Source organism: Monodon monoceros, unplaced genomic scaffold (genome assembly GCF_005190385.1).
Source record: "Monodon monoceros isolate NGI ecotype Baffin Bay Population unplaced genomic scaffold, NGI_Narwhal_1 Super_Scaffold_11, whole genome shotgun sequence".
In the NCBI taxonomy this organism is placed as follows: Eukaryota; Metazoa; Chordata; class Mammalia; order Artiodactyla; family Monodontidae; genus Monodon; species Monodon monoceros.
The window spans coordinates 122,114,209-122,127,473 of NW_021703767.1; the positions used below are offsets into that span (position 1 = coordinate 122,114,209).

A 13,265-nucleotide genomic window follows, 5' to 3' on the forward strand; every position below is an offset into this window, starting at 1 on the left:
AGGGCCTCATGTCACCTAGGGGCTGCGTTTCAGAGTCAGCCACTACAAACATCTACAGTTAAAATGACACATGAAAATCCCTCAGGAAGGTGCCATACTGGAAACCTATGTACTTCTTTGAAAATGTTTAACCTAGCCAGTTTTCCTTGCAGCCTTGGAACAGATGCCCATGGGTTTGCAACTGAAAGCTGGCTGTGTGACACATCTGTATCCTTAGAGCAGATGCTCTGCTTAGCCCTGTGAGGAGCTCGCCCTGGGAAAGGCCTCTGGGACCTGCAGTGACTGAGATGTGGCGGGGTGGGAGGTGGGAGTGGAGATTCCGGTTTCTTAATTTACGATCACCCTGCAGCTATGCTCATCAAGGGGAAGTGTGGGCGGCGTTGACTACGTTATTAATGCGTTTTTCTTGGGGCTTTTGCCTTGTAGCACGCCTGACGCATAGTAGGTGCTCCATTAATGTTTATAACTGCCTTTTCTTCTACCCAGTGCCTCCGTGGGATGCTTCCGGGCATTACCCAATGCTCCCGTGAGCCTGTTCATCCAGCCTCTTGTTCATGCCCCCCACCTCTCATCAATATTACTTGTTCTCCTATAATCCTTGAGACTTACTTGATGTCCATTTTACTTATCTGATAAGCTAATTCACACTAATGTTTTAACGACTAACAAAGCCTTAAAGGTTATCACCCTCCATAGGTATTTGAAAGAAGAACTCTATCAAGGTGGTAGCAGGTAGAGATTTGGGGGTGGCTGGGGAATGGGAGATATGTAGTCTTTGGACCAAGTTCATCTTCCTAGAACTCCCCAGAATAATGCAACCTGGCAACAGCTGCTCTGCCCCATGAGTGAGTTGGCTCAGACACCAGGATTTGTCCAGCATGACGACAGCCGGTGACTAGGGCTCACAGGGAATGTGTTGGTTCCCGAAATTTCAGGTGGCCAGGGAGATGCAGGCTGAGCACCCAGGTCTCCTGACTTCTAGCTCAAGCCAGAGCAGCCAGCACAATCTAGCAGGGCCCAGTACAGGGCCCACACAGAGCCGCAGGCCTGAGCATGGGGGAACCAGGGCAGGGCTGACAGGGCTCAGAACTCCACCCTTTGAGGTTCCTTTTTTTTTTGCGGTACGTGGGCCTCTCACTGTTGTGGCCTCTCCCGTTGCGGAGCACAGGCTCCGGACGCGCAGGCTCAGCGGCCATGGCTCACGGGCGCAGCCGCTCCGCGGCATGTGGGATCTTCCCGGACCGGGGCAGGAACCCGTGTCCCCTGCATCGGCAGGCGGACTCCCAACCACTGCGCCACCGGGGAAGCCCCAGTGTGTATTTAAGACACCCTTAGGAACCCTCACAAAGGTCCCTGGGACCACCACGCTGTTGAGAGTTCACACTGGTCTGGGGCACAGCAGCTACAGCCTGAGTGCAGGAGGCTTACGACCAGAGGTGAGGTCTGGTTTGAAGTCCCTGAGCCCTATCAGGGTGGGGAAGCATCTCTGAGTCAGCAAGTAGATAAAGACAGGGGTGACTTAGGCAGATTTCAGGACACACGGTGGAGCGAGAGCCCACATGGAGCCTGGGGACAGTGGTCACCATCTGGACTTCTTAATTGCTGGGTTTGCATGCTGCTTTGGGTGGCCTTGGTGAGGCCTTGGAGAGTGTCCTTAGCGTTTCATGGTAGGCCTGTGGCAATGGTGACAGACATGGAGCCTCAGTCATGCCTCCTCATGGTCCATCATGGGGCAGGGGAAAGGATGGCAAGAAGGAAAGGGTCTCAGGGGAGAGGAACCATTGTGCTCAAGGACACAGGCCTCATTCTATAGAGCATTCTCACGATTAGCAATAGCAACTCCACGTTACTTCAAACGCTTATGTAATGTCTAAGTTATGCCAGGCACTGTGGTGAGAATGGAGCAACGAACCAGATAGAAATGGGCCCTACCTCTAGTCACCCAGTAGAAAGTCTTTTAGTTTTGGTGCGTGGAAGAGTTCATTGCTAGAGAGTCTCAGGGGAAGCCAGGGAGGCCCTCTTGACAAAGGCTGATAGAAAGCATTCTGTTCTCAACATACTTTTCTGACCCACTGATAGCACTTGGCCTTGTGACTTGCTCTGACCAATGAAATGTGAGTGCAAGTGACGTGTCATCTTAGGGCAGAAGCTTTACAAGCCAGTCCATGGTTCACCACGTGTTTTTTCCATCTGCCCTGAGATCAACAATGTTCTAGATAGAGGCCTTTCTGTTAGCCTGGATCCCAGTGAGAAACTAACATAGAGCAGAGCCACAGTCAACCCGAGAAGGACATGGGGTAGGAATGGAAAACAAACCTTTGTTATTTTAAGCCAATAGATTTTGGGATCACTTGTTACTGCAGCATAACCTGCCCTATCCTGACTGATAAACCACATTAAGTGACTGACATCAGTGGCTACCATTTGCACTTCTCTATCTGCATACCTTCAGGATAGATGTGGAGGACTTTCTGATGTCCTTTCCAGAGCTCACACCGTTGATCCTGCCATCAGACTATCATTCCACCTCTGGAATCCCAGACAAGAGGGGTTCCTCAAAGGCCCTGAATTGTCCAGGTGAAGCAAGCTGGGCTTTGGATGAGGGTGGTCAGCCAAGCTCTTGGGGCAGGGCTGTGGATACCCAGTTGCTGACCAGCCTGGGAAAGGCCACTGCAGGCAAAAACCTTCTCCAAGAATAGAAGGGCATGCTGTATGGTAGCTGCTTAATTGACTTCAAAGAAGTCACATCCAAAGAGAAGCCCATCGCTCACCGTCATCACCCGTGGGTCAGTGTGTGCACGCTTGCTCATGTATGAGTAGTGATTTAATGGGACTCCCAGCACGCATGCATCAGTTCTCCTTAGAGTCAGAGGCCCACTTCAGCTCTCTGAGAATGGAGACACTGGCTGTGACGGGGGGCTGGCTCTGCCCCCCCGGAAGCTCCAGCTGTTTAGAGGCATCTTGGAGGAACTGATGACGGCTTCCCCTGCTTGGGGTATTCTGAAGGTATAAAAGCCTTGAACTGTGATTCTTAGTGAGGGCAAGCTCTGTTAAGCTGCACGGCGTAGTAGAAAGCCATGGACTGAACTTCTTTTACATGTCTGTCTTCCCCAGGAGACTGAATTGTTAAGTGGTCTTACTAACTTCTAGATAACCTCACGAGTTAGAACATCTGGACCCTGAACAAATATTTGCTGAGTTAATAAATACATGAATGAATGAATGAATGGATTCGCTACGAAGACCTCCTGGACCCACAAGTGTATAAATCCTGTGAACAGCTCACCGACTGGTAATCTGAACTGGTCTGACAGATCAATCCCTTGATTTAGCAGAAGGGTCTCTCACTGCAGCCTTTCCTTCAATAGGACCTGTCCTCGGAGCTCTTGACTCTACATATAGTAAGCAGCTGACCCCGAGTGTCATATGGGGAGGTGCCGGCCAGATGCCAGGAGCCTGTGATTCCAGGGAGGAGCAGCCCTGGCCTCTGGTCTCCGAATGACATGTGTGTCACAAACTGCTTTGCTGTTTATTGTAATATGCAGAGACTCAGGGGCACGGAAGTGAGCTTTTTCTTGGGCTCTGGTTAATGTCAAGTTTAATTTGGCCAAGAGTCACTGGGGCTTCATCATGCATTTCATACTCAAGGCAGTTCTGTGACACTTCACCTCGGGAAAGCCTGGGACTGAGATGGGAGATCCCTTCATCTGGAATCTCTGAACCCAGAGGAGGTGATAAGCAGCTTGTCCAACTTCCCCGAGAGGCCTGGCTTCATGTAAGCCAGTGGCAATGGGGGACCATGTCAGGCTGTTTTGTCCTACAAGCTGAAGGGGACACAGGTGCAGGGCCCTGTATCGTTTTTGTTTCAAGATGGAATGGAAGTGTTTCCGTACACAAACTGCAGGCAGCGATATGCCTGACGTCCAGTGTTCCCCTGGAAACAAAGAGCCCATTTCTGGTGCTACTGCACCTGTCCGGTGTTTCCCGACAGCAGCTTTGCCCAGCTGTTGTCCGACGGCCCCTTACGCAGGATCCCATCATTGCTCATTGTGGAGCGACGTTGCAGGAGGAAGAAGCAGGTGGGCAGCGACCGGACCTCCACAAGTCACCTCTGGGGAGACACCCTTGCCTGGGTCACCGCACAACAACAAATGTCACAGAAGCAACGCCAGAACTCAAAGACACCAGGAAGCGCCCCAGGACTGACCCTGGTGAGCACAGAGGGCAGGCGAATATTGACTTAAGGGGAGCGTTTGGAATGGCGAAGGAGAGAGAGATTCTAGCGGGAAGAAACATGAACAAAGGCTTAGGGATGGGAATGAACTGGGAACGGGGACAGATGGGGTACCCTGGCCAAGAAGAGGCAGGACGGCAGGGAGAAATGGGCTATAAGGACGGATCAGCAGGATGGAGGTGGGTCCTCGGGGTTGTGGAGAGCCAGGCTAGAGCTAGGCATCCACACCTGGATGTTCCACAGGTCCAGTCATCATTGCCCCCTAAATCTGCCCTTGCCCCGAATTTGGTGGCCACTGTCTGGTGGCACTCTCGTCCAGTTAGATGCTCACATTAGAATCTTCTAAGATTCCTTCTTTTTCACTGCTGACAGCTAATCAGTGATTGACTCTTACCTCCTAAATCTGTCTTAAATTCATCCCTACCGCCACTCCCCCAGTTCAGAAATCATTCTCTCTTGCTTAGACTATGACGATAACATCTTAATTGGTCTCCCTGTTTCCATCCAGTCAATAAAGATTTGTAGAATGAAAAATGCATGAACGCTGGGGCTTAAAGTGTCATGGTGGCTCCCTGGCTGGGAAACCCCGCCAGCAACTTGTCGACTGTCCACTGAAAACACAGAGAAGCTTGTCTCCAGAACCTAAGGTGCCCCATGGGAGTCAGGAATTACAACCCAGGCTCTGCTTTAGAAGCGATCTGGCCTGCCTTTCCCTCATGGTTTGGAAAGCGCGTGGGGCCTGAGGAAGCCGACCCCAGAGCAGATGGGCATCTGTCTCACTCATTTGCTCCTGCCCTTCTTTCCTGAACTCTCCCTCTGCCGATTCAAGAGTCAGACTCCTAACCTGGAGGCAGGAGTGGCCCTGCCTGTCAGGCTCACTCAGGGTTCCCAGAAGTGAGATGGGAGGGTGGCACTGCCGGGAAGGTCACCAGAAAGACAGGCAGACCTCTCTTAACAAATGGTCGCTCCCAGCACCAGATAAGCTCGCATCTCAGGGGAAAGTGCTTTCCTGACTGAATTAACCTGCCTTCCTGCCACGCGAGGCTGGCAGCCCAGAAGCAATGAGCTATGTTAACAGCCAGATGCAATCTGGCTCTAAAGTTTCTTCGCTCAGAAAATCCTTCTCACTCTCCCTATCTCCTGGTCTCCCCCTCGCAACATTCAGAATCAAATCACCAGTGTGTGCCCTTGGGCCCATCTGATCTTTAACAAGCTGACTCCATCATCTCTTTCTAACCTGGAGGAGTTTAGGAAATGACCGTCACCCGCGGTGGCATGGGGTGGACTTGACTTATAATTCAGGTGTGTGGGGAGCGAAATGGGATATTCATTCAAAGTAAGCTGTCAGCGGAGCTGGCTTCTCCGCTCCCGGACTGAAGGAGAGAACCAGAGGCAGCTTTCTCAATGCTGCGGGCCCCTGAGAGCCATTTTTACAAGAGCAGTTTGGAATATGGAGGTCGTGGTGTTTTTCCGAATCTCCTGTATCATTCCGGAAAAACGTGCCTTCCCACATGCCCTCCTTGCCGGCCTGGTGACATGACAAATAGGACGCGGTGATACCCGAGCAGGGTGTATTTCACATTCAGTTCTCAAATTGTCACTTGGTCCTTTGGGCAAGAGCTGTGTGTGTGAAGGTGTGTGTGTGGGGGGGGCGCACACACGTATGTGCATGTGTGTGCATATTTGTGTATGCATGTGTGTACCTGTGTGTGCATGTGTGTGCATGAGTGTGCATGAGTGTGTGTGTCAACGTTGAGAGAGAAAAACTGCCCTGAAGAGAGTAGTGGAGGGGTCCCCAGGAGGGGATGCAGGCTACGCTGTGTGTTCGGGAGCCTCCTTTTCCTTTGGTGGGGATGGAGTTACCCCCAAGCGTAGGCCCCGTCTAAGAGGAAGCTCTTTCCTAAGCTGCCCACAGCCCAGCTGGAGAGTCAGTGTGAGGGCCTGAATATTCTTGGAGAGAACAGAAATGAAATATACGTGGTGGGGATGAAGGAGACCCATCAACCCGTGCACGGTGTGGTTTACCAAGCACATGGCACCATCCCCCCCGTATTGAGTATCTTATTCCACAGCTGACTTGAGCGGTTTACGTTCCAGCTCCAGAGGCCTGGCCCAGAGTCACAGACCCTGAGCCAAAGAGCCCTTCATTCCCACAGACCTACCTTCAAAGTCTGGCTCTGTCACTTTCTATCTGCATGACCTTGAACAAGTCATTTTTCCTCTCTGGGCCTCAAATTGTCCATCTTTAAAACTGGGTGAATAAGACCCTCCTCAGTGTAGTGGGGAACTTAGGGTAGGGCATGTGAAGATTCTAGGAGGGTGCACACAGCAGGTGCTCAATAAAGCTAAGCTTCCTTGTATAGAACCTCCAGCAGCCTGGCTCCTAGTTCCGGCCTGCTCTTTTCTTGGGGCGCCATCTTTCAGCCCGTGGACAGCAAGCCCTCTGTCCCCCACACTTGGACTTTCCAGATCCCACCTCCACTCGCACCCTAGCTCTTCTTTTCCGACTTGGGCAGCCAGGCCTGGCTTCACCGGCATGTGACCTGAACAGTCACACGAGGCCCCCAGCTTGGTTTAATGCTTTGCTGTTGCTGCCTTAAAATTCTCAAGAATTTTGGAAAAGGGTCCTGCACTTCCATTTGCACTAAGCCCTCAAGTTCCATAGCTGGTCCTGCGGGAGGAGACCCACCTCTCCCCAAGTGGCTGACACCACCCTTCACACTGGCCCCTGGGCAGGCACCTCTCTGTAAACCAACACAGTGGAAGGGATCCCTGTTCCTTCAGGCCCTGTGCTAGGTGCTCTTAAACACATGGTGTCGGGCTTCCCTGGTGGCGCAGTGGTTGAGAATCCGTCTGCCAATGCAGGGGATAAGGGTTTGAGCCCTGGGCCGGGAAGATCCCACATGCCGCGGAGCAACTAAGCCCGTGCGCCACAACTACTGAGACTGCGCTCTAGAGCTCGTGCTCTGCAACAAGAGAAGCTACCACAATGAGAAGCCAGCGCACTGCAACTAGAGAAAGCCCACGTGCAGCAACGAGGACCCAACACGGCCAAAAATAAATTAATTAATTAAAAAAACAACAACACATGAGGTCATGAATCCCTATTTTACTGATGAAGAATAGAGGCTTTGCCACATCACTTGCCCACAGCCACACAGTTGCTCCATGGTGGGATCTGATCAGGTGTGTCTGATGCCCAAACCTGTGCCCTCTGACCCTTTAACCATGATAAGTAAACACTATCCATCCAGAGGTTACACATACCAATGAAGTGGGGAGGGGTGATTCTTTCATAATATAATAACATATGCTTTGTATATATTGTTTAAAAAGATAATTAAAAACCAATCTCAACAGGGAAAAACCTACCACATAATTTCTGAAGGGATTTCTCAGAGTAGGTCTCGCGGTCACAGCCCTTCCCGATGTAGTTGGTCTGCAGCTCTGTGGTGATCTGGATGGAGGACACAGCCCCGTCGCACGTCTCCAGGTGGATGCTGGGGAACAGGGGCACGCTCCCTGAGCCAGGCTGGTACTCAATCCTCTTGGTCCAATCTGAGCAAACAAGGGAAGAATGACAGTAAGTCAGGTACAGACAGTTCCGCTATAACACGTGTTTTGAAAACGTGAATTTGTTCCACCACAATTGATATATTAGGAAACAATTTGAGGATAATGGGAATTTCACATTTACTTATGCAAGATTTCTTGCACGAGAAATATTAGGTGAATGCAGAAACCTGCACCCAGCTGAGCTGAGCCGAGCCATGTAGGAATGTACAAAACAGACACATGCACAGACCTCAGACATCTACCAGCGACTCCCCTCACCATGTGTGAAAAGCCACACCCGCCTGGACCACTGTTACAACTTTCCATTCCCATCAGAAAACCCTCTTCACAGTAACGTACCAGCTGCAACCTTTCCTGTGTCCACTTCCACAAGCAAACCTCAGGTCTCTTCAAGTACTATTATTGTTGTACTTATCTATTTCCTAACCACTTAACCTGTGTAAAAGTAACACCGTGCTAACGTTTTCCCTCTCTCTCTTTTTTATGTGTCACTGATGACATTTTCGAGTGTCAAGCCCCTCGCCCCGTTTTCCCCGTTTTGCCCAGCAAGGTGAGTTTTAGGAACGTATACCTCTGGTCACAAAATAAAGGCAAACAAGGTAATTCAGGATTACATGAGGCCACGAGGTGAGGTGCAAGGACTCTTTCCCGAACATTCAGGACTGTGACCCACTTAAGTAGGGCTGATGGCCTTATCCCTGCTTTTTAGTGGAAAAATAACTTGGAGGCAATAAAATGCTGGAGAGGAACAAAATCACAATCAAAATGGTACCACACAAAACAGAGCAATCAACAAAAATACACACCAAGCATGAGTGTACACAAGAATTGATTGAAACAACCATAGCAGCCACTGAAAGTCAGAGGCAAGTCGAGGCCACGCTCATGGTGACTGGCAACAGCGCTTACTGAGAGCGACGGCTGCCTGAGAGGTCTGCGCCAGCCTGAGCCACACTTGTGGGTAGAAGTCTGAATCATCAAGGAACATGAGTTGTGGATACTATTAGTTTATGAATCTCAAACATTTGTCACATTGCTAGATGGTATCCTTTTGCTAAGGTAGAAATGAAAATCTATGGACTGCCTGCCCTCACCCTTGAGAAACTCAAGAGAGTCCTGCATGTAGGGTCATTCATCAGCCACCAGGGGGTTCCCCACAAACACCCCATGGGCCACCGGCCGCCACCTTGAGGAAACCAGTGGAGTGGAAGGGCTAGGCTTAGGGACTGTCAGATGGCTTTGTTCGGTAAGAAAGCATTTATTTGTTTGGGGTTCTTATGTACCTGGCTCTGCTTGTAGCATCACGGATACAGCAGTGAAGGAGTCAGGAAGGGTCCCTGCCTTGTGGAGCTGGGAGAGAGAGGCACATAATGAATATGTCCATGCTGTCCTGTCAGGGAGGGTAAGTGCTATGAAAGGAAAAGTGGTGACAGAGAGTGACTCTTTAGATGGAGACAGTTCCTGTCTGAGCTGAGACCTGAACGTCAAGGATGAATGCCCATGGGAAGCCTCAGAGAAGTTCATTTGAAGTGGATACCGCAATGCTCTTGGCTTGACTCAATCAGGTCAGGAGTTTCTTGGGAAGGTTGGTGAAGGTCTCCTAGCCTCAGGCCCCTCATCAGTGAAGTAGGGACCACACTGGGGGCTGAGGGCCAGGTGCAACAATGCAGGCCTGACATGCAGTAGGGCCCCAGTCCATGTTATTCCTTCCCCAGCGAGCAAAGGAGATGTGCATCCCCCCTGCACTGCAACCCTGCCACATTCCAGCTAACCAGGTCATTTGGGTTTAGCTCTGAACCCCTGCATTAACCAGCCATACTTTAAGGGGTTTCTCTGAGCCATAAGCAAAGATTGCACACCATGTTGTGGGGTTCATCACCAGGGAACTTGCCATGGGAGGATATTTAAATGATGGCGACTACAAGTAAAAGAGAATACACCCAATTACATGTTTTTACTCAGAGCTCCGCGGAGCTGTGTCTTCTCCTGGAGGATGAGATCATGAAGCTGCTATAGCCCACGCTCTAGAGGTCAATCTAAAGGACCAATCACTGGTAGACAGGAGGGTTTTTTCTTAGATATATCTAAAAGTCACAGTGCTGTAAGCAGAGGTCCGCACATGACAAGTCTCGTCGTGTCCTAGGTACACAATGTTTCATACTATTGAGCATTCAATCATGCCATTTCTTCTGCGTGGAGTGCCCTTTCTATTCTCTTCTGTCTGTCACCGCCCCCATGTAACCTTTCAGGATTTCTCCAGTCTGGGTTGAAACCCTCCTCTGAGCTCTCACAGCATATTCACCATTAGACTACAGTATTAGACTCCAAGCTGACGGTTACCCTGAGTCCCCATCATTTTGCACAATGGCCGGCACAGAGCACATGCTCACTAGACAGTGGTAGGAAGTGTGAATGGATCCTGTAGGATATCATCTTGGAATTATCCATTCGTGTGTCTGCCTCTTCCTGTAACTAAGAACTCTTTAAAGGCAGGAATTGTGAGTTTATTTTTGATCCCTCCACACCTAGCTCTGAGCACAGGAAATGTTTGCCAGGTGGATCTGAGAAGCCTCAGAGACCTAACCTTGACTTCAGCCATGGCATCCCTTCTTGAGCCACAGATAGAAGCCACAGCCTGTTTGTAGCTTCTCTGGTACTGCCTCCGTCTGCCCCTACCCTCAGTCCTGCAGAACCATCCATCCCAACAGCAGCCCATCACATGTTTGCTTTTCTTTGTCCTCAGCAAGGCAAGTGGTCCAGAACTGATAATGGAGGAATCTCTTCCCAATAATTAAACATGGTGTCAAGGAAGGGGCCTCTTTCCTTCCCTTCCTCACTCTTCTCTCCCTGGATCTTCCTTTTCTTTAGAGATACAGATTTAAAAATAATCAGGGAAATGGTTTTGTGCAGGGGGACCTTGGTATGGCCTTACATCAGTATCGATTCCCTTTATTCTGTGGGGACTGTGGGTGTCTCTTTGTCATCTAGATATTTTTGTGGTTATCTCTGACGAGAAATTCCACATCGAGTCCTTTTCTGAAGGAGTGTAAATAAAGAAGCAAATAAATAACAAAGGAAAAGTCAGTGGAGGCACAGTCCTAGCAAAGTTTTAATTCCTTTTGCCGCCCCTGGGTAGAAGGGACAAGTCCTTCTCTGGAGAGAAATCAGGCACAGAAGAGCTTTAGGATCATCACACCTGCCAGTTGCTTTGGTGACCTCATGAGGCTTGTTTTTGAGGGTTTATGAAGCGTAGGCAAAATTGCAACCATATAGTAAAAGAAATCAATGAAGCTTTCTGAGTGTAGCGTCCTGGAGACAGTGGGAAGCTCACACAAACATCTTTCATTTTCCAAGAAGGAGTTGGGGTGGGGATTAAGAGAGCAAAATGCAAGTCATCAAATTCAGCCTTTGTCACATGAAATATCTATTCATCTTCATTTTCCAGAGGGAAGGATGGCAGGATGGCTAAAAGTATGACCTTTAAATTCAGGGTGTCTGTGTTCAAATTCCAGGCCTCCCACTTCCTGTGTGAACCCTGGGCAAACTACTTACCCACCTTGAGTCTCAATAAAAGTCACACCTACCACCCAGGATCTGGGGGGATTAAATGCAGTCGTTTCAGCCTCAAACACAAGGGACATATTCAACAGTTATTATTGTTAAGTGATTATTTATGCAATAACATTTATTGCAGGAAATAAGAAGACATACAATTATTAGCACCTACAAGGTGCTAAGGGCTTTTAGGTCTCTTCTTTCATTTAATCCTCCCAGCAACCCAGTGAGTGAGTGCTACTATCTTTTCTTTTTTTAAAATAAATATATTTATTTATTAATTTTTGGGCTGTGTTGGGTCTTCATTGCTGTGCGTGGGCTTTCTCTAGTTGTGGCAAGCAGGGACTACTCTTCGTTGCGGCGTGCGGGCTCCTCATTGCGGTGGCTTCTCTTGTTGCGGAGCACGGGCTCTAGGTGCACGGGCTTCAGTAGTTGTGGCACACGGGCTCAGTAGTTGTGGCACACGGGCTTAGAGGCTCCGCGGCATATGGGATGTTCCCGGACCAGGGCTTGAACACGTGTCTCCTGTATTGGCAGGCAGATTCTTAACCACTGTGCCACCAGGAAAGTCCATGAGTGCTACTATCTTAATTGTGCAGATGGAAAACTGTGGCTGAGCGTTGGTGTGACTTGCCCACAGTCACAGGGCTCTTTTACAATAGCTCCTCCATGATTCTGAGCATTTGCTGGAACTGAGAATGGTGAGTTTTACAGATTCATTTTTGTTTTTCAAGATTTTAAATTTTATTTATTTGTTCAGCTGCGTTGGGCCTTTTTTGCTGCGCGTGGGCTTTCTCTAGTTGTGGCGAGTGGGGGCTACTCTTCGTTGCGGTGCGCGGGCTTCTCCTTGTGGTGGCTTCTCTCGTTATGGAGCACAGGCTTCAGCAGTTGCGGCACGCAGGCTCATTAGTTGTGATGCACGGGCTTATTTGCTCCGCGGCACGCGGGATCTTTCCGGACCAGGGCTCGAACCCGTGTCCCCTGCATTGGCAGGCGGATTCTTATCCCCTGTGCCACCAGGGAAGTCCCCAGATTCATTTCTGAACCTTCAATTTGCACTGATATATCAAAAAAAAAGATGATAATCTCTGATGCTCGTAAAGGATCAAGGAGTGTTGTCAGTTTTATCACTGCTTGACCTTGGGGGCAGTTTGTGTGGGTTGCTTTGACACTGAAGACTGGAGAGATCTAGGCTTGAATCTCATCTCCTCCGAATGCGGGTCATGTGACTTTTGCAAAACAGTTGTCATCTCTGGGCCTCCGTGGCCTCATCTGTAGATTCGGGATAGTTACATCTCCTCGTGGGCTCATTGTGAGCGTTGAAGGCTAAGGGCCCAACACAGCAACCTTCCTGCTGAAGCCTCATGATAGAAACATCCCACTCCTTGGTTCACAAGCTTCCCAAACTTCTCTGAGCTGTCCTGCTTGGAAACAAAATCTTTTCAATTTATAAAGGACCTAGAGATTAGTTAATGAATTGTGGTTCCACTGCTTTCTCAAATGAAGAGAAAGGAAGTAGACCACCTGTTGTTTTAATAATCAAGCTCGATGACATCATAAGTATTCCTGAAAAGGTTAGCACTGGAATGCCTTCAGGAACTAAATTCCTTCTCGGTGCATTAAGGATCCAGAAACAGGATGATTGCATTATAACTCCTGCTGAATTGGGGGAACATATATTTTCTCATCTGGAGAATATTAGCCACTTGGAACTCTCTTATTAGATGCCTGTGGGTGGAGCAAAGTTAATCTGAGACTTCTGGAAAGCACAGGCTTTGAGGGCTCTTGTAATCCAAGACACTCAGGTCCATTGTTCCAATTCTGAACTCAGAAGTGACGCAGAAGGATGAAAGGGACAGACACAGGTGTGTCCGAACATTCCTTTTTCCTTTATTGTTCA

The 13,265-nt window shown here is 49.4% G+C and overlaps 1 protein-coding gene across 1 annotated transcript in view; it reads right to left on the minus strand.

The window, feature by feature from the left end:
* CLSTN2 (calsyntenin 2) overlaps nucleotides 1-13,265 on the minus strand; it is a 636,354-nt gene that overhangs the window by 104,592 nt on the left and 518,497 nt on the right. The window contains exon 6 of the mRNA XM_029214625.1: nucleotides 7,607-7,792. Within this exon, the coding sequence (XP_029070458.1) occupies nucleotides 7,607-7,792 (186 nt within the window). The remainder of the gene's footprint in view (nucleotides 1-7,606; nucleotides 7,793-13,265) is intronic.